This window comes from Xiphophorus hellerii, chromosome 14, assembly GCF_003331165.1.
Source record: "Xiphophorus hellerii strain 12219 chromosome 14, Xiphophorus_hellerii-4.1, whole genome shotgun sequence".
Classification (NCBI taxonomy): domain Eukaryota; kingdom Metazoa; phylum Chordata; class Actinopteri; order Cyprinodontiformes; family Poeciliidae; genus Xiphophorus; species Xiphophorus hellerii.
In genome coordinates, this window is record NC_045685.1 from 11,810,947 (window position 1) to 11,832,756 (window position 21,810).

At 42.4% G+C, this 21,810-nt stretch overlaps 1 protein-coding gene and 1 long non-coding RNA gene across 3 annotated transcripts in view; one reads left to right on the top strand and one right to left on the bottom strand.

Annotated features, from left to right (window-relative positions):
* stim2b (stromal interaction molecule 2b) overlaps positions 1 to 21,810 on the top strand; it is a 50,992-nt gene that overhangs the window by 18,692 nt on the left and 10,490 nt on the right. For both annotated transcript variants that reach the window (XM_032583431.1, XM_032583430.1), the window contains exons 2-3: positions 6,547 to 6,677; positions 17,298 to 17,409. In XM_032583431.1, the coding sequence (XP_032439322.1) occupies positions 6,547 to 6,677; positions 17,298 to 17,409 (243 nt within the window). The remainder of the gene's footprint in view (positions 1 to 6,546; positions 6,678 to 17,297; positions 17,410 to 21,810) is intronic.
* Positions 1,245 to 6,538, bottom strand: LOC116732875 (uncharacterized). The gene is made up of 2 exons (XR_004341900.1): positions 2,203 to 6,538; positions 1,245 to 1,666 (listed from the first exon to the last, which is right to left on the bottom strand). It is a non-coding gene; the product is annotated as an uncharacterized LOC116732875 (long non-coding RNA).

The following is a 21,810-nucleotide window of genomic DNA, read 5'->3' on the forward strand; positions in this document are numbered from 1 at the left end:
TTTAATTGGATACCTCCGTTTCAGCAAAATAAAGAATAAAAACCATTATGTTCAAAATTTTGGTGAGATTATCTGGCCAATCGAGAGTTTTACTGCATAAACGTGTTGAAGATTGATTTATTTCTTGTCTGAGCCTCTTTCTGATTCTGTCAGCCTTTGTAAAGCCGACAAAAAAACCCCATTTACTTTAAAGTCTGTATTAATAGCTGCTGTATGATAAATAATGCTGCAATGAAAAATTACTGTCTGGAGAAATAGGGATTAGTGTGTGTGTGTGTTGGGGTGAAGGGGTGTGTGTGTGGAAGAGGAGGAGAGAGCAGAGGATCCTGAGAAATCTCAAGCTGGTGTGCTGGTGGAAAGAGGCCGCCTCAGCTCCCCACAGTCACAGATCATCAAACCCACCGTATCCTGCTGCCTTAACTCCCCGTTGCCCCTACGCACACTCCCTCCTCTCAGATACGCTTACCCTGAATCAGGCTCCTCGTCCCAGATCAAGTTATAGCGAAGACGGAATTGGAGCTAAGCTCGGTAGAGATCTCCCTTTGTGGTCTGTGACGAGCTGATTTAAAGTCTCCGAGGCCGGTTTTAATCCTCACTGCTGGGAAAACAATGACACTCGCGCTGTTGATTTACAGCCATCTGCAAATGACACAGCTATCTTTATAAATGGAAGTTGGAGGAAGTTCATTAGACAGTTTCAAAGTGTTTTGTTTTATTTTTGGAAAAAGTGAAAAGCTGTAAAGTCCCCCGGTAAAAGTAGCTTGAACAGCTTCGTATTTTCAGATATGGAGGCTGAAATGTTTGCCTGTTGTTTTTCGGGAAACAGCTTAAACTCTTCAGATTGGATTGAGAGCATCTATAAAAGGAAATCTTTTAGATTTTTAACTGGATGTCGGTATGGACTTTGACTGAGCCATTTTAACACAACTATGCTTTGCTCTACAACATGTCAGCGAACCTCCGGCTGTATGTTTAGGGTCACTGTCCCGCTAGAGATGAATCTCTACTCAATTTGAAGTCTTCTTGAGGTATTCCTCCAGGATTGTTCTGTATTTAGCTCCATCCATCTTCCCCTCAACTGTTTTTTTTCCCTCTAGCTTTCCATCAACAGTGGCGTCTTATTGAAAACTCTACACATATCGATGCTCTGGTCTTCCTCGGTCTTCATGATTTTTTTTTGTTCATTTTTGTTCTTGGACAGACCCATGAAGCTGTCACAGAACAGCTGGATTTACAGTTGGACACTTTGTGACTTTTGCTTTTTTTTTTTTAGGGAAATCAAATTAAAGGGAGCAACATAAAAACGAATGCCACACTTCTTTTTAATTTTTGCATTATTTTCATTCCATTTAGTGATTCTGCATGGATTTGTGTTGTTTTATTACTTAAAAACCCAATGAGATACAATGCAGGCTGTCAAAACAAGAAAAATGTCATACTTTTTTTTTTTTTTTTTAGCTGCTTCAATTTTTCTCTTTCTTTTATAGGTTGGTTCTTCTATTCTGTTTCTCCCAGTACGGTTCCAGGATGGTGGACGTTTTATCTATTTTGGGACGCCAGTAGAGTTTTGCAGCAGTAGTTGGTTTAAATACAGTCTGAGGAAGTCCCAGACCACAGAGCACTTTGTCTTCATTGTTTTCTCCTCCTGTCTCCTTCTCTTCAGCTCCTTGTGAAAACAAAGACAGAGGCTTGTTAATGACATGCATATATCGTGCTAAGAAGAAGAAGAAGAAAAAAAAACTTTTCAGGTGCAGCATTTCACTTTAAAGGAAGAGGCTGACAGCTAAATGCCTTTGTTATCAGATTCTATTGAAGACGAGCTGCTGCCCTCTCTGCGACAGCCTGCATGCGTTTGTGAGTTAAAGCGACTCAAACGGCTTTACTACCACTGTCCCGCTCGCGTCGCGCCGCCGCGCTGCGTGTGTGCGTCTGTCTGAGCGCGCATCCGCCTGCTCGAGCGAGGGAGACCTCTGCCATTGTTGAGGTTTTTTCTTCTTTTTTTTTTTTTTACACGCTGACAGCCGGGACTAAAAATAATCCAGTGCTTTCCAAATTTGTCATCTTTAAGGCTACACTGTTTTGTTTTTGAGCGTGCTTCTCCCCGGGAGAGCTCGAGGTCAGCGTGGGGCGCTTCCTGTTCCTCTTTGTTGTGCTAATGGCAGTTCCTAAACGCACTCAATCATACAAAAATAAGTAGGACACCTGGGAAGGAAAGGCCTGCGCTGTCATCTTTCCTGAGTCGCACAGCAGGTAGTCCAGCTGTGACTGACAGTCTTTCCTTCTTTTACCCTATCTTCTTGTTTTTCCCTGTGTGGGAAGATAAGTCAGATCATGAGGAATTATGCCACCGCAACAGCAGCCTATAGAGAGAAATGAAACCAAGTCTGTCAGTCCTGCAAAACCAACTTAAGAGTTAAACTTGGACTCACAATAGGATGTGCGGCTGTGTGCCTGCATCTCAGCCCTGGCTTGTAAAAACCCAAAGAAAAGTTCTGTGTCTCTTTAAATAACCAAACAGCCTAATAGACATGCACACTGCTATGCAAACATCCGACTATGTAAACTTCCCAGATGATCTAGGCAAATACATTATGTAAGTTGTTCTCTGGTGCTTTTTGACTGAAAACAGACGCAGGCTTCTTTGACTAAGACTTTACTGAAAGGGTTTCTGACATCCTACAACTTTTTCACACTGTTTATGTTGAGAAGTGGTTTAGAGCGATATGTGGTCGCCTCCTTCCTGTTTCTCAGAGGTTTGTCAAGAGAAGGCTGGTGCTCATCATTTCGGCCTACCAGGAAGTAACCCGTCATGTTTCCACAAGGTCCTCTGTATATCATTACATTTAAATCCAGCTCAGTTCTGATATACTAACCCACTGTGTCTATTTTCACACGAACAAGTGATCACAACTTTATCTACGCTCAGTCATTTGCCCGTGCCGGTTCCTTCACCTGACACGATAAACGCTCTTCAGACTGACGCTTTTCTTTGACCGTGCAACTGAAATGAATTTGATTGTTTTTCCCCTAAATTAGGAACGATTGAAAAAATAAAATAGCTGCTAACATGAGTTAGCCCTCCAAACCGTCAATGTGTTTATGAAAATGCTGTTTCAGTTGGAAGGTTAAAACGAGAAATACTTTAGCATTTTGACCGTTGTCGCAAATTCGCCTCAAACCTCCACACAACCAAAGTGGCGAACGTATACCACGACTGCCTCCAACAAAAATATGGGCTATTCAAATATTTTCTCATAATGACCAGCCACACTCCATGTGCAATATGGCTTCTTCCTGCACTGACCTCCAAATTGCACATGGACTGTTGTGAGAAGGAGGGACGTGGTGACTTTTTAAGTCTGTTGTTCAAGTGCAAAATGTATTAGCCACACTGTCAAACATTTACTCTTACATCATAAGTGGAGATTAGGAGGGGGATTAAAACGAGCAAGGAGTGGCTCATATTATTTATCCTGCACACTTGCACAAACAGAGTGTGTGTAATTGTTTGACTACTGTTTCTTAATGGGTGTGGGGATTATATACTTTTTGTCCTTCTCTAGGTGCAGAGTAGCCTAATAAAAACCATCCCCCCGTACTCCGCTTTGCTTCGTACAGAAGGTGGCTATTGAGAAATGATTGCCTCCTGTAGGGCTGGACTCTGACATTTTAAATTTTATTGAGAACATTCGTCTGTGACGTGTGCAACGCACCAGTTCGACGCCATGAAGCGTACCGTGACTCGCCTGCCCTGTAAACAACCACCCTCCACTGCGCAAAGAGAAGCACCGAGCTGAACAACTCCACTGTTAATGTTAATTCAGTATTTGGAAAACCGCAGGCTGACTGCAATTCTAAAGCAGTCCAGAAAATCGAAGGTCACAACGTCTCCTTCTGATTGGCCCGATTGAAATTCTACCAGAGGAATCCAAGTAAATGGGAGAAAACCCAGACTGTCCGTGAAGTGGGATTTTAATTGAGAGGAATTTTACAGGAAGTCAATGGCCAGGCTATGTGCCAATATATTTTATGTGTGAACTTTTAACAACAATAAAGAGTTTAATGCAATTTTGCAATATCTGAAATGCATTGGGATCAGCACAGAGTTGTTGTAACTAGAGAAAATATTAATTAAAAATTTTTGTGCATTATTCCTTTCCAATACACTCGATGTATGAATAAAAGATTTATTAGACATATATTTTGGTGGATGTCATGACTGATGGTGTACTGCATCAGTAAGATCTGCTCTTTCAGTAAAGCTAAAGGTGATGGTCCAGAAACCTCCATTGTTTATGAGCATAATCTGCAGAGTGTCAGGAAACGTTCTGATGTAGAAATGGTTCTTGTGACTGTAGCACTGTGAACGAAAAGCAAAATTAAATCAAACAATTGAAACAATTCCCAATGTTTTCAGAAAACACACACAATATAATTTCCTGAATCTTTGAAGTTTTGTAATCTTACTCTAGTGCCCAGTTTTATTCTGTGCCCTTGAAGTAATTACCAAAGATTAACTGTTTTAAAAGGCACGGCTGTTTTTATTTTTATTGCTGTTCTTTAATTACTCTTTTGGTTTCTCTAGCGCCCTTTCAGGCACTGACGGGTTTCTTGTTGCCAACGTGAATTACAGACCCGAGTTTGGGCGTGTTAGGTGGTGGTGTGTTGACTTTGCAGTTGCTCGTTTCTGTTTTGAACTCTTGCCAGCGCAGAACACGGTTGTTCTTCTGGCTTGGACCGAGGCCAGAACACGACTGATTGACGGTTCCCATCTTTGAGGTGGAAAAACTTTTTTGTTCAGTTTGACTGATGCCTTTGAAATTGGGACAAATGTGGTGTGTGGGCGTGTGTGTGTGTTTGCGCCTGAGCTGCAGTTTTCTGAGGATTTTCGTTTGTGTGGGGACTCTGAGACAATGTGGCTCCTTTCCAGTTCAGGGGTGGTCAAATAAAAACAAGACGGGGGGAACGCTAAGGGACGCCGCAGGAATGACAGCAACATTCAGCAGAGGCTTACACAGGAGCACTGAGCTGCTGTTTAAAGAGAAATCTGCTTTATGCTATATCTGCTTAATCTGTACGCGGTACACTTCAAATAGTTGTTTCTTATCCAGGTAGCGTTTGACCTGAAGCTTCTTGTTGAAAATCTGACGAACGACAGCCGTCGGGTAAATGAGAGCTGATTGGCTGACACCGAAATCATGATGCGACCTTGTTGGAATCGTCAGGCGCTTGTTGAAATGTTGGAAATATTCAGTGTCAAATCATAAAAATACAGATGTTTCCTTCTCCCTAATGATGTCTAGTCTCTTTGTGCTTTGCGTAAGAAAAACTAGTTCCAAAGGTTTTATTTAAGAGTCACTGGACTCTTGGTGATTTCAGTGCAATTATTTCCTTTTACACAGATCTGTGGTTTCACAGTAAAATTGCAGCCAGTAGCTTAAAAAGGTATAAATTTAGCAAATATAGAAGTTTTTTAAAGTTTTTCTAACTCTTAAGTTGTTTATTGAACCTCTTCCATACATGTGACCTCTTGTCTACATGTTTTAGACAAGGGGTCTAAAACAGCTCTGGATAAACATTGTTAAAAAATATAAACAATTCAATACAGAAGACATTTTATGGCTTAAATTTGATAACAATATCACCGTTAAAAATGCAATGCTGTGACGGTATAGGTGCTATGAAAACTGCGGTGGCAGTCCCTTGCTAATTGAAAAGTTTAGCCACACCAGTGCAAACAAGAAGTCTGGACCTCTGACAGTGCAGCAGATAATTCCTATTTATTTGATAGAATGTGAACTGAAGTCTTTCAAAAATGATTTATGTGCTGAAAATACACATTTCTGTGTTTGGAGCTGCATTTCAAACTTTCAAGTGAGAAAGATTTCATGCAACTGGAGCCTTGTTAGCTGGAACAACCCTGGAGACGAGCAGCACTGAACTGCCTCGATGTTGCCGTATTCATGTTCCTCCCTTTGACATGACTGATGGCTTCGGTGCAGCATGCGCGTGACTTAGCTTATTTCACTCTGTGGATGATACGACTTATGTATTGTTACAGGAGCAGCACAGTAAACAAAGGCTGATTACTCCTTGTTGCAGAAACTACAACAAAACATTTGCTTTGTCCTCTGTATGTAATGGGTCGAATATTTCATTGCTTTTTAAAACACGTGACTATATTCTGTTCTGACATCCGAAGAAGCTCATCTAAAAACCCATAAAATCCTGAGTTTTAAAATGAAATCCTGCCTGCATTTTGAAAATAAGTCGCAATGAATTAGCTGACTAACTGTCTTCACTGATTAAATACTACTTCTTGTATTTTAGTCTTCCAGGATTGTCTTGAAATAATTAAAATGCGTCTAATTTAATTGTCATTGTGGCTTTCCCACTGTGACTCTTGCGCTGGGGCCCATTTTCAATGAGTCACACAACAAATATCTCTTGTCTTTGGGAAATTAAAACACACTTCTTTATTAGAATCTGTATTTTACGTGCAGTACGTGGGACGATGAACTGACGTGAAGCGTTTCCTCTCTGTAGATCCGTGCCTCATCGTGATGCCGCCATGCGTGGGCGAGGCCGACCGCTTCAGCCTGGAGGCGCTGCGGCACATCCACAAGCAGCTGGACGACGACAACGACGGAGGGATAGAGGTCAACGAGAGCTTGGAGGTGAGCTTCAGGGCTCAGCGTTCAGCGTTTCTTTTAGGGTTGATTGGCGTCACTGGTACGAGTTGAGTCCAAGTCTCAGCAATTGACCCAAACTATCAACATGGAGAACAGGTAGCAACCTTGACAATTCAAAGAGAGGTTTTTGCAGCTAGTCCTACAAAAACTAAGTGTATTCATTAAACCGACATGAAGAAAAAGAAAATGTTTTTCAGAAACATAGTAAATAAAATTTTTTGTGGATGAAATTTTTCAAACATAGTTTTTCGTCTTAGGTTTTAGAACAATAAAAGTAGATGGAACAACATCCCAGGAGGCAAACCGAGTTCTTTGTGTGACTATAAATAAGAAAAAATAAAAAATTAAATGAATAAAAAAGCACAACTTTTAAGATCAGGTCGTTTCAGTTGTTGAAATTTGATAGACCTGCTGAACTAATTTGTTCATCTCAAGACATGACTCATTAATATTGTGACGAGAATATCCGTTACGACCGTCATCCTGTCTTTTTATTTCATCACAATGTCAACACAATGCTGCGACAACATTCAGTCGCTAAAAGTAAAAGGACAAACATATTATTAGCACACATAATTTGCATCATTTAGTCATGACTCAGCCTCCTATGAACTGGAAATGGGTGTCACTGCTCATGATGGTGGCAGCATCATGCTGCGGATATGTTTTTCTTCATCTAGTGGTGGTGCGTTCCTCAATGTTTCTGGAATAATAATGAAACTTCACCTGAGATCAGCATCTAAAATGGTTGAAATTTGGGCATATTTTATAATTGCAGCAGGGAAATGTTCCCAAAACTCAAACTGTCTCCTATAACACTCTAGAATCAGCCAGTCTCAACCCAATTAAAAGGCAAAATAGTCTACACTTAAAAACTGGACCTTATCAGAAAAACAACCCATTAAAATATGTCCAGAATAATGCAGAGGCTTCTTAATGGCTATAAAAAGCATGAATGAATGAGGTGGGAAATTTTGCAAATCAACAATTTGTAACAATGCTCTTGTTAGAACAGTGTGAAGGGACCAACATGCCTCAAGGTAGTGGTTTAAACAATGCATAAATATCAAGAAACAGAAAGAAAAATCTTTTAAAAGAGATAAAGTTCACAAGCGTTGACCTCACAGCTGAATGTCGGCAAAATTAAACGTCAGAGGTTTAAGAAAATAAATGCTTAACCTTGAAACTGCCACTTTTCTATATTTTTAATTACTAGCCTTACATTTTGTATATTCAGCTAGAGAATGTTTTCCTAAAGCTTTTTCATTTGCCTGATGGTGCTTTGTTGAAGCAGGATCTCTTGTCCGTCGCAGGTCGACGCATGTAAATATTTAGTTTCCAGCACTGGGAGAGAGAGAGGGAGGACCTGGCTGAAAGTGAAATGATTTTAATGCTTAGCGGTCAGCCATCAAAGGATGAGTCAGCATTCCTGTCATAGCGACACATCGTCACAACACCGAGCAATGCTATGACGGATTTTATGTTACGGCCGTGCAATGAGGAAAATATCTCTTTCAGTTTCGATTTCAGCTCCAAATAAACACAAAACGGTGGGATTGCTGGAAAAAATTGTAGCCACATTCACTCATTCATATCAGTATTTCAGAGATGGAGATGTTTGTGGTTTTTGAATCAGATTCAGACGAAACCCTTAACAATGTTTCTGCCCTCTCACACCCCAGCATAAAGCAGCTGGTTGGAGGTGTTTGGTTGACTGGAAGGGTAGATTGACGCACGAGAGCACTCTGATCCGCCACCCTCCATTCCAGTCTCTTGCTAATAAACGTCTGACTACCGCTTTTTTTTTTTTCTTTTTTCCAGGAGTAATTTCAAGTGTTGAAGGAGTCCTGGTGTGAGGGATAGCTATACCCCGCTGCCCTGTCTGTGGCGCCTCAGTTAGTCGTTTGGGTCTTGTTTTAACGGATCCCTGTCCACGTTAGGGCATGTGTGTCAGTGATGTGCTATAAACAGCCTGGTTTAACTTTTGTCTACTATGACGATAAATCATGTCCGTTTCTTTCCAGTGGAAGACAGTCATTGGAGACAGATTCCATAACACCATTGAGTCTCTTCTTCCCAAATGATTGTTTTCTTCTTCTTTGTTTGCTTTCTGAAGAGAGATGTCTTTGTCAGTGGGAGATTGTGACAAAATTTCTTTGAATCTGACATATTTCCTTAGTTGCCGTAGACTCACTGCTGGCCACTTTATTAGACACACCTTACTCATACCCGGTTCAACCGTCTTTTGAGATCCGGTGGCCGTTGGAGTACGTTGAAAGTCGCTGTTATTGATGTACAAGGAACCAGTTGGAGAGGATCTGAGCTGTTTTACGGGGCGGATTAGTGGCCATCAAAAGATGGGTACACTGTGTTCAGAAAGGGACGAATGTGTTCAGCAACAGTCCCGATCCGTGACCGCCATTATGCTATTTCCGCTAAACTCTCAACCTGTCATTGTAATGTTGCAGATGAAGACTCGTTGGACCAGGCAACCTTTTTTTTTTTCTTCTTGCAGTCTGTTAACTGTCCGTGTTTTCGTTGTGCCTTCAGGAACAATATTTTGCATACTTTGGTTGTAGCAAGGTGCAGCACCTGGTTGTTTCAGGTGCTTTTGACATCAATGCGACTCACTTATTTCTTTCACTCGTTTTGACAATTTCTTCTAATCCCGGGCTATGAATGTGTGAGAACCTGCTAGTATATGAGTTGCTTCTGAAATATTCGAACCAGTCCGTCTGGCTCTGACAGCAAAGTCACTTAAGCTTTCAATAAACCCGTCTTCCCTGCGTGAGTTTTGTGACCTTGTGACCCACTGCATGATGCTACCACCACCGTGCTTGACGGTGTTTGCAGTGTTCTTAGCTTCGAATGCCTCGCTTTGACATCAACAGCTCAATCTATGTCTTGTCTGTCTATAAGATCTTCTTCTCCAGGCATTTATTTAGTACCGATACGGTAAATCAGGTTAATCGCGATGAATCGATTAATTAAGTTACCGTCAACTAATTTAACAATTGATTAATGGTTAACTGGAGAACACAGACTCAAAAAAGGTCATACTCTGAAAGACAGTTAGAGCTGTTTTCAGAGAACCGGGGGGACGGCAGCTGTAATTAAGTCAAAAAAATATAAATATTTATTGCATTTCAGTCAAAAAAAGTTTTTCTCTTTTAAAAAGCAATTCCATTATTTGTTCGTTTGCATCTTTTAGTGTATTCCTAGTACTGTACACAAAGGCTTGAGCGGTTAAATGAAAAAAATGAGCAGAATGTGCAACTTCTTCTCCGAATAATCGTTTAATCGTCAGAAAAACTGATAGATTAATCGATAACCAAGATCATTGTTAGCTTTAGTCCTACATTTATTTAAAAATGCAAATCAAAAAACTCGCCCTTGCTCTAAGAAGTGCAGAATTGTTCCTCTTTGTCCTTAAACTTTAAGTGATTCTGGGGATATTTTATGGTTTTATCATAAACTGAACCTGCTCGAACACGGTTCTGCAGGCCGGACATTTCTGCTCACTCCCAGGGGTTTTGGATGACGCCCGTGGGGTCTGTTGCTGAGCACAGCCACCGGGGGGACGGCAGGTGCATGTCCTCGCCTCTCGCTGCCGGGCCGCCAAGTGGATGTTCGGCCGGATCGTGTTGCATCTCTTGAATTGCACGAGCTCAAACCTCGTCACGGACCGGAGCGGTGGTGGTTTTGGTGCTTCTGTTGCAGACTTTTATTAGTTCTCGGCTGATTGTGCACAACGTTCCCGAGGGTCCGTCGGCGCGGAGGCGTACTGTACAGTATATGCAACACGTCTTAGAACGACGCGAACGGGGAGAAACCCGAGTCGGGTAGAAGCAGCATCGAGGGTATGATACGTCTATAAAAAGAAGATTCTTAAGGGTGTTTGTTGACTTGTCTGAGAATGTTCAACACAGAGATTTGATTTACAGCTTAAACGTACGTCTCGTGATGCTTGCATCATCAAATATGAGGTGTCATGTGGTAAAAAGTTAGAAAAATAGCTGTTTCTTGGACTGTTGGGTCGAAGACAGGGATGCATGAAGAAATCAGTGGCAAGACGGATAGAAATATAGCAAAAATGATGACATACTGAACAGAAATGAGAAATAAACAGGATTTTTTTTTTTTTTTACAGCATATTTTTTTTTATTTCAAGAAGAGATGGTGACTAAAAGGAAAGTTACCTGAGCTCGTCTTGGTTGTGGTTAGATGGAGGATCTAGATTCAGGACAAAGACTGAGAATAAATTAAAAAAAGGATGCACAATTAAGATTGCGAGATTAAAGCCGCCTTTAATATGTTCTGGTTCATTTGTTTTGAATAAGAGAATAAGATAAACAGCCATTTTAATCACTGATCTGTGTGCAGCTGTCCTGCTAATGGTGTCCAGTAGCCTCCAGATTTGACTCAAAAGCAATTTCCTGCTGATTTATACTTCATAATTAATTCACGGAGCCAAGAAAACCGATTGTTTTTAGACCACCCCTCTCACTGAGGGCACGTTTGTGTAAGTATTTCTTTAATAGAATAAATTAGACGGCTCTGTGAGACTCAGAAACCTTGCTTTGGACTGCTACTGCTGAGCAAACTGCACTGCAGTTATGAGAGAACAGTGGATGAACTTATGTTCACTTCTAAATTTTGACCGAAGCAGGAAGCGGCAGCAGGGAAATGCTGTGGTAAATATGGTCACTGGGACAGAGCAAAACCGGATAAATGAGGTTCGTCCTCTTCGTACCAGGAAGGGCTGCCTGATTTCTGCAAAAGGGATTTTTATAGAGTATAAAAGCATAATAATTATAATGTTTTGACACCATTTTCAAGTAATATGTTCGCAAGTTTTGCCTCTCTAAGACCTAAAACTTTAATTTTGTAGGGAACGCTCCACACTGGAACTGGAAGATATTATAAATATTCAGAAAACACAACAACTGTAAATAAAAACAAAAATAATAGTCGCACACAAACAAAACTTTAAATAAATGAACTATGAAGTCTTTTTAAACAAACTTGCCCTTCAAAAAACATTATTCATCGGAGTGGAAGTGATGAAGCTCGTTTCAGTTTATCATGAAATAAATTGAATAATTGCTGATTAGAAAATGGAGTTGCTACTAAAGGTTTCACAAGACTCTCCATGTTAGATTTTCATCGGGTCGCTAAGGGGAAATGTTTTTATGTTGCCAACAAGGAACCAGCAGCAATTAATCATGATTATTTACTAGAAGTTAATAACGGCACTTGGCCTTGTCGAGTTAAAAGATTAACCATCTTCAGTAAATTAAAGTGTTTAAATGATCGTTTGTTCATGTTTCTGTCTGTTTGTGTACTTCTGAAGCAATAAAATCCAGTATAAATTCAAATGATCTATTGATATTTTGATTAAAAAAAATAAAAAATCAAATCAGCTTGATGTGTAATCATTCCACTGTTGGGAAAAAGACCTTTTAAAACAGGGGTGTCAAACTCAATTTCACCAAGGGCCACTTCAGCATATTGGCCACCCTCAACGGGCCACATTGACGGTATAAATCAGGAATGCCCAAGTGCAGTCCTCCAGACTGCAACTTTTAGATGCATCCCTGCTAAAACATACCCCGGACAAAAAGTTGACTTCCCTCATTAGCAGCAACTCAGTTCTGTAGAGGCCTATGAATGAGTCAATGATCCAGGTGTGTTAGAGAAAGAACACATCTAAAGTTGCAGAGTGATAGGTCTGGAAAACTAGACTTGGGCAACCCTAGCATAAATGTATGAAAATACAATGTTAAAAATAAATTAAACAACACTTCATATTGTTAAATAACTGATTTTATGTAATCAAGTTTTAAATATTACATTTGAGTTTGCATGGATGTAAAATTACTGCTCAGTTTAAAAATTACAATATTTTTAAACTGAGCAGATTAAAAATATGCTCAGTATTTTTAATCTGCTCAGCTAAACTTCGCTCTTTAGCTTGTTAGCTTGTCGATGTTTCAGTTTTATTCGCTGGGAAAATTAATCTTTGTCTGCTTTAAAGATAAGCAGACAAAGAATAAAAACAAGTTTTGATATTAACTCTCAACTTCATTCACAAAACGTTTTCGTTATTTATTACACAACGAACATGTATTTCACATAAGAACAAAACAATGAGGTGATGTTGCATGTCCTTGAACACAACGCTGATCCCTCTTCACCCTGTCACCAACTCACACACATCCTCATTGTGTTGTGTTCTGTAAATAAACAAAACACAAGCAACATCAATAAACTATATGCATATTCCAGTATACTGAGTTTTGGTTTTACATTCATTCTATTTTAATTTAGTTTGTTCGTGCTTACCAATGTTTTCTGGCCGGATGTCTGGCACCGTTTTCCCCTGGTCAGTTCGTCCATGTCTGGTTTTAGTTCTTGTGCTGTGGCAATCCGCAAAATTTTCGTCAGTAATGCGCGATCTGTGCTTGGTCTTGTTTGAATGAATTATTGAAAACATCTGTTCGCACAGATAGGTGCTTCCAAACATGGACAAAACACGAGCTGCATGGAGTCGAAGGTGTGGCATCAAATCAGGGGGCAGTAGACGGTAAAAGTCCTCGATTGAAACATCACGGAGCTTCGCTCTTTAGCTTGTTAGCTTGTCGATGTTTCAGTTTTATTCGCTGGGAAAATTAATAATCAGCTTGAGGTGACTCTGCTGCACTCTTCTTCTTCTTCTTCTTGGTATTTATTGGCGGTTGGCAACAAACCTATCTGCTGCACTCTAGTGGCGAGAAGCCGTAATGTTGGCTGGTAAGAATCGGAAGGCATTATGGGAGATGTAGTTTGTAGTCAATTCGTGCTCAAAACCTATTTTAAGTCAATCAATAGGGCTGTAAAACGGTGGTGGGGGAGAGGGCCACATAAAATGACGTAGCGGGCCACATGTGGCCCGCGGGCCTTGAGTTTGACACATGTGTTTTAAAATGAAGCATTAAAAGCCCCCAATTTATGACTTTGACCCCGACAAGTGGATGCAAACTTCTGACCAGAACTGTAAATCTGCAGCTCCTCAGAGAAACAAAAAAAAAAAAGAAAATTACGAAATGATGGACGGCTTCACCGGAGTTCACGTCTTCATAAATCGCAGCCCCGTGCTGTTTGTGTCATGTTAACGACATATCAGGAAGGATCAATCAAAATCACTGTCCTCCGTCCTACACACTCTCTTACTTAGAATAATGTTGATCTCCGAGTGCGTTTGTCACCTTTACAGTGATGATGATGGAAAAACAGCGGATGTAATAACTTTCGCTCGTTAAATGAGAACAGATTGACTGCTTAGCTGAGTGTCACGGCGACACGGAGTCAGCGGAGCAAAGGCTCATGGGAGGAATACCAAAACTCAGCCAACTCCTCCTGAAGCTGGAGTCTGGTCCGGACAAAAATGTTCTTTGTTCTCTGCTGTGTAAGTGTGTGTCTGTGTCAGTCTGGGTCTGATTATGTCACAAACCGCTTGTCATAGGCTGTTGTCCCGAGAGCATGTCGTCACATCGGCGCTGATGCTTGATTCTCAGAGGAAGTCTGGACTTTCTATTCCTATAAAGATTTCTACCAACCCTTGTTTGGAGAGATTCCCTCCTCTCCTCCGTTCTGGTAAATGGATCTCAACTCTGAACCACCAAAACCACAAATCACCTGCAGTCAGACCTATCTGTATATTTGTGGCTTGCTGCTTTGACTTTATATGGCTCTATAAAGTACCTCGAAGCTACGTCTGACTGCATGCAAAGCGTCTCTGCCAACCTGCCGGGAAGTGGATTCGTGACGCAGCTCTGTGACTATTACCATATAGCCTTAGATTTCTAAGAGAAAGGCCTTGCACTTTTATGCATTTTATTCACAGTTTGATGTTTTCTGTTGCCTTAAATGTTGAATTAGAAAACAGTGACGTCTTCCCTTTGAGGGAGCGACGTTGAAAATTGATATTATTAAAAAGTTTTCTGCTTTTTCCTCTCCATGCTCATGTGGTTTGGAAAGTATTCTTTAGGTCTTTGGCCAGAAAGTCGTTTCGTTTCATCCTTAACTTGTAGTGGTTATTAAGGACGAGTATCACACATGCTGCTCTGTAATACAGACTGCGGCTGTTGGGCATTTATTGGCTGTTTGCGTCTTTCACAATTTCCATCAATGGTCCAATGTTCTCAAGAAGGTGTGAGGATACAGAAAACACCCGCATGTGCCAGCCAAAGCAGTGTCCGTACGGGAACAAATAAAAGCCATCTATCCACTTATCTCGTGCTACACGCAGACCCGTTGCCATGGCGACCGACTGACAACAGCTGCATTAGCCTACAGAGCAGAGATTACATTCAAGTGTGTCAAGATCCCACGCTGAAAAACACACAGCATTTCCCACAAAGAGAGCAGAGCACTCAGTCCGTTACAGTGTTGTATTTTATGCATGAAGTTCATTTTGCGATGATTAATGAGTAAAAATAAGTAATAAGTATAAATAGATAAGTAATAAATAAATTTACTGGGCTGGTGCCTGTTTGCGTGTTCTCACGACTAATCGTGAACATTCCGGCATGACTCCATGTCATATTTTACAATCTGGCTTCATGTCTGACTCCTAATAAACTCACCGTGGCATCTGTTGGTATCTGTGCTTTCTGTTTTTTTTTTTTTTAATCGTGTTGAAGACGTTCCTGATTACGGCTTCACCGAAAACTCTCGGCAAAGTCTCGCTGTGACAGCTCGAGAGCCCTTTCACGTCTGACTCAAGTGCGGGCGCTTAAGTCAGCGCTCGTCCCAGACTTTTAATTTCACAGGCCATTCAGACAGCTCCTGCGAGCAAAAAGGATTTTTCTTTCAATCTGTGACAGGAGGAACATTTGCAGCAGACAGCCTTTCAACGCCAGGCTGCCATTATGTATTCAATGTCAAACTCACAGCAGTCCTCCAGCTCGGGCTCCTTTGAGCACACACTGGAGACGTGTGAAAGTGCTGCGAGGTTCTGATGTCGACTGCCACGTCTGCATATCTGTGTCATAGCTAATACTGTTGTTGGAGTATTTCTACTAAATGAAAGAGCTGATGAAAACATCTGTCACGGTGCAGTCAACAGACATAGATCTAAAACCTCTTAATTAAAATGTTCCCTCGGTTGTTGCTAAACTCTTAACTCAAAAACTGGTTTTGAGCTTTTTTTGTGTGTGTGTTTGTTTTTCTGGGTCAGTTGGGACGTCTTTCTGTTTTTTCTGCCCCAAAGTTGAAGAGGGATTTATTTATTTATTTTTATCACCTTTTATTTGCTGCTGAGGTGAACAGAAAGCAAACTGTGCTCAGCTTTTCACTTCTTACACTTTGGTTTAGAGCTCAGGAACTTTTCGTTTCTCTGTAAATTTCAAATTTGATATTTTCACAAGTTATCTGACAAAAAACGAAAAGAAAAACAGAACTACTTTCAGTCCTTAAAACTCATGTAAATTATGTTTAACAGAGTGGGGTTGCTGTTTTTTTTTAATATATATATATTTATTTTACACTCGCCAACAAATAGACAAAACAAAATCACTTTAATTTTAAGATGTTTCAAAATTATGTAAGGGAAATTTCAGTATGAGATGCTTTCAGGATTGCTTGTATTTCTCTTCTTACAGCAGAGTTGGAATTTACTAGCCTATCCCAGTTTGACCGCTGGGCTAAATTACCTAAAGGAATGGAAATCTTTGGAATGTTTATTATTATTATTATTATTATTATTATTATTATTATTATTATTATTATTATTTCTGTTTTAAATCAACTGAGACCATTTTAGCTGAGTTTCTTCACACGGTTTCTCCTCTCCAGTTAATGTTGAATGAAAGTACACTGTCCTTCTGAACAATATCAGAAACGAATCGGTTTTCCGGCACCTACAACGTTTCCTTCATCTATAAATAAGTGCGTCTGTTGACCCTGGTGGTCTTCTATTGCTCTACTACTCCTACTCATAAATGGCTTACCTTTAATTTTTAGGATTAACAAAATGTTTTAAAGTCACATGTCAGTGTCGGTAGTTTCCCCTAATCTACATGCAACATAAACCCCAGACTTAAAGGAAACTGTCAGGGTGGAAAAGTGACATTCTTCAGCGGTCCGACGCTCATCTGCATCACAGTCACAGGCTGGTGGAGAATCATAAACAAGCAAGATGACAGGAGTTCTTCCTTTCTAAGCGCATGCCCAGGCCACACACGTGTGCACCCAGGAGCCTGGGATGAATGCTTTGAGGTGTTTGGTAGTCAGCTCTGATCCTTGCTAATGCTGCTGGTGTTCTGGCTGTTCTCTTCGTTCGCTTTGTCTCTGCAGGGGCTCTCGGTTCTGAGCGCCAGAAAACTAAAACGCACACACACACACACACTCACAGAGGTGGAAGCGGCACCTCTTCCACAGATCTATTCTCTTTTCTAAACTCTTGAAGGGAAGAAAAAAATAAGTCGGCATGTGCTTGTGTGTGTGTGTGTGTGAGTGATACAAAGAAAGACTTGAAGATAAAACTCTTGTGTTTTTAAATCCCGACAAGCACAGCTATCTGTACCTTCGTCTAGCTCTGTCTCTCCTCTTTTTTTTTTCTAGTTTATAATAGAAGACATGAAGCAGCAGCAAACCAACAAACACAGCAACCTGCACCGTGAAGACCAGCACATCACAGTGGAGGAGCTGTGGAAGGGATGGAAGAACTCTGAAGGTAAAGCAAAGTTATTCGTCCCTGTCAGGAAAAACCCGTCCTGTCCTGAGCGAACCTCTGCTTTCTGGTTTTGCCTTCCGTTTTCCACCTAAATTCACCTTTTAGACGTTGCCCAGACAGGTGTGAGACGCCAACGCTAATGTTTTTACATCGTCAAACATAAAGCACAATCACTGATAATAAAAGAGACAAACTCCATCCATCCATCCATCCATCCATCTTCTTCCGCTTATCCGAGGTCGGGTCGCGGGGGTAGCAGCTTCAGAAGGGAGGCCCAGACTTCCCTCTCCCCAGCCACTTCTTCTAGCTCCTCCGGGGGAATCCCGAGGCGTTCCCAGGCCAGCCGAGAGACATAGTCCCTCCAGCGTGTCCTGGGTCTTCCCCGGGGCCTCCTCCCGGTGGGACGTGCCCGGAACACCTCACCAGGGAGGCGTCTAGGAGGCATCCTGACCAGATGCCCGAGCCACCTCAACTGGCTCCTCTCGATGTGAAGGAGCAGCGGCTCTACTCTGAGTCCCTCCCGGATGACTGAGCTTCTCACCCTATCTCTAAGGGAGAGCCCAGCCACCCTACGGAGAAAACCCATTTCGGCCGCTTGTATCCGCGATCTCGTTCTTTCGGTCATGACCCAAAGCTCATGACCATAGATGAGGGTGGGAACGTAGATCGACCGGTAAATCGAGAGCTTCGCTTTTTGGCTCAGCTCTCTCTTCACCACGACGGACCGGTACAGCGCCCGCTTGACAGCAGACGCTGCGCCAATCCGCCTGTCGATCTCCCGCTCCCTTCTTCCCCCATTCGTGAACAAGATCCCGAGATACTTAAACTCCTCCACTTGGGGCAGGACACCCCCCCTGACCCGGAGAAGGCACTCTACCCTTTTCCGGCTCAAGACCATGGCCTCGGATTTGGAGGCACTGATCCTCATCCCGGCCGCGTCACACTCGGCTGCGAACCGCTCCAGCGAGAGCTGCAGATCACGATCTGATGAAGCCAAAAGGACCACATCGTCTGCAAAAAGCAGAGATGAGATCCTAAGGCCACCAAATCGGATCCCCTCAACACCTTGGCTGCGCCTAGAAATTCTGTCCATGAAAGTGATGAACAGAATCGGTGACAAAGGGCAGCCCTGGCGGAGTCCAACTCTCACCGGAAACGAGCCCGACTTACTGCCGGCAATGCGGACCAGACTCTGACACCGGTCATACAGGGACCTGACAGCCCGTATCAAAGGGCCCGGTACCCCATACTCCCGGAGAACCCCCCACAGGGCTCCCCGAGGGACACGGTCGAACGCCTTCTCCAGGTCCACAAAACACATGTAGACTGGTTGGGCGAACTCCCATGCACCCTCCAGGACCCTGCCGAGGGTGTAGAGCTGGTCCAGCGTTCCACGACCAGGACGAAAACCACACTGCTCTTCCTGAATCCGAGGTTCGACTATCCGACGGACCCTCCTCTCCAGGACCCCTGAATAGACCTTGCCAGGGAGGCTTAAGAGTGTGACCCCTCTATAATTGGAGCACACCCTCCGGTCCCCCTTTTTGAACAGGGGGACCACCACCCCAGTCTGCCAATCCAGGGGAACTGCCCCCGATGTCCATGCGACATTGCAGAGTCGCGTCAACCAACACAACCCTACAACATCCAGAGCCTTAAGAAACTCCGGGCGGATCTCATCCACCCCCGGGGCCCTGCCACCGAGGAGCTTTTTAACCACCTCGGCGACCTCGTCCCCAGAGATTGGAGAGCCTAACCCAGAGTCCCCAGGCTCCGCTTCCTCAGTGGAAGGCATGTTGGTGGGATTGAGGAGGTCTTCGAAGTACTCTGCCCACCGGCCCACAACGTCCCGAGTAGAGGTCAGCAGCACACCATCCCCACTATAAACAGTGTTGGTGCTGCACCGCTTCCCCCCCCTGAGACGCCGGATGGTGGACCAGAATCGCCTCGAAGCCGTACGGAAGTCTTTCTCCATGGCCTCTCCAAACTCCTCCCACGCCCGGGTTTTTGCCTCAGCAACCGCCCGAGCCGCATGCCGCTTCGCCCGCCGGTACCCATCAGCTGCTTCCGGAGTCCCACAGGCCAAAAAGGCCCGATAGGACTCCTTCTTCAGCCTGACGGCATCCCTCACCGAAGGTGTCCACCAGCGGGTTCGAGGGTTGCCGCCGCGACAGGCACCGACAACCTTGCGGCCACAGCTCCGATCGGCCGCCTCGACAATGGAGGCACGGAACACGGTCCACTCAGACTCCATGTCCCCCACCTCCCCCGGGAGGTGGGGGACATGGAGGTGGGGGACAAAAGAGACAAACTGATAATAAAAAAAAACTTCAACACACTTCAATGCAATAAATCACACAACAAGGGCGTGGTCGCTTTCAGGTAAACACCAGCTGAGATGTCGTCCCCGTAACGCACTCCGGTGTGTTCCTGCACTTCAGGCAGAACCTGTTCGGTTCGTTTGCCTTTCAGTCGGCACCGATGGCATCCTCTTACATAACCGTGTGAGCATTCCCATATATTTTGCAGGAGCACTTCCTTCTTCTTTTCTATAATTTCATCTCTTATTTGCTGAACCGCTCTGCTACAGTTCAGTTCATCTTTTACACGTTTTCGTCCTTCATCTCACAGCCGGGGCCAGATGTTCTGACAGTGCCACGCGTGTCTCTGGCATACTTAGGAACTGTAAAAAAACAACAGAGAGTTAAGGTTTCAAGGGCTTTACATGTGCTTAAAGGCTTAATAATTTAATATCAGGGTTCAGGTCTGAATAAGTGTGGTAAAAGATTTGAAGTTTGATCCTTTTTCCCCCCCTATTTTCTTTTTTATTATTTTTGTTCTGACGCTAGAAACTTTTATTTGCAGAAGATCTGCGAAGAGAGAGAAGCTGGGAAAGACATGCAGAGCAGGTTTCAGATTTAATTAATTAATTTATTTTATTCCGAACATTATAGCAGTCGGACCAGCGAGGTTCTGTACTTTGGAGTTGAAGATCGTCCTACTGAATTTTTTACTTTAATTAAATCTTTAAGCTCTGATTCTTTCATTTGGCACGATGTCAGTATCTGCAGATCTTTCTTTACAGGCAGCCATCTTTTCTGACACAAGAAGTCGATGACGGCAAACACTTAGAATAATTTAAACAAAGTGAAGTTTCACCACCAAAACCGGAGCTGCTAAGTTTGCAAAACTCAACATATTTTAGGCACCGTCGCGACTCTTGACCGTAACTGCACTTCCTTGTGTGCCATTGTACAATCAAAGGTTTATGCTCGCTTTTCTTTCCGTCTTTCTCTGTATCTGACTTCAAGCTGTGCCTTTGTTGAGGGGAAGCAATTTAAATCAGGTTTATTGAATGTGGGCTGATCACTGGTTGTTAAAAATCGCAAGCCTTGTAGGTTTTTGACAGATTTTCTGTAGGAATAGTTTGTGCTGCATCTGCCTCTTGAGCTTTTTGTTTCAGATATTTGATGATACGGCGACTTTTCTCCGGCAAACACCGTAAAGTTAAGGAAATCGTCAGCAGTGTGAGTTTGAGAGAAGAAACAAACAGCAGTTGTGAAGTTCAGTCACTTGCAGGCTGTAAAACAATCCTGGACAGTGGGATCACTTTTCAAGGAAACATATTATATAAAAAATGTTCCAACAACCTGGTTATATACAGTACAGACCAAAAGTTTGGACACACCTTTTAATTCAATGAGTTTCCTTTATTTTCATGACTATTGACATTGTAGATTCACACTGAAGGCATCAAAACTATGAATAACACATGTGGAAATATGCACTAAACAAAAAAGTGTAAAACAACTGAAAATACCCCTTATATTCTAGTTTCTTCAAAGTAGCAACCTTTTGCTGTGATTACTGCTTTGCACACACTCTGCATTTTCTTGATGAGCTTCAAGAGGTAGTCACCTGAAATGGTTTTCACTTCATAGGTGCCCTGTCAGGTTAATAAGTGGGATTTATTGCCTTATAAATAGTCATGAAAATAAAGAAAACCCATTTTAATTAGAAGGTGTGTCCAAACTTTTGGTCTGTACTGTATGTGTGCAAACTCTTAAACTCATAGTTTGTTGAAACACCTTTTGTTTTAGTTTTTGCCTGCTGTTTGTAGGAATTTCTGGGTATTTCACCCACACTGCCTTGCAGTGCAATTATTTCATCACAACTAGTAGAGCCATTTATCCGAGAAAGGAGTGGTATTTGGTTCTAAATGACTATTCTCACTTTTTAAAGTGACTCAACCCAGATCTGATTTGATAGTATTTTAGTCTTGATTTTATCTGTTGATGAACAACTTTTTGTCTTAGTTATCATCATAATTCTGATTGACTTCAGACTTATGTTTTAGTGGTAAAGACTTAACTTAACACTGACATGCAGTGCTGTTTTTGA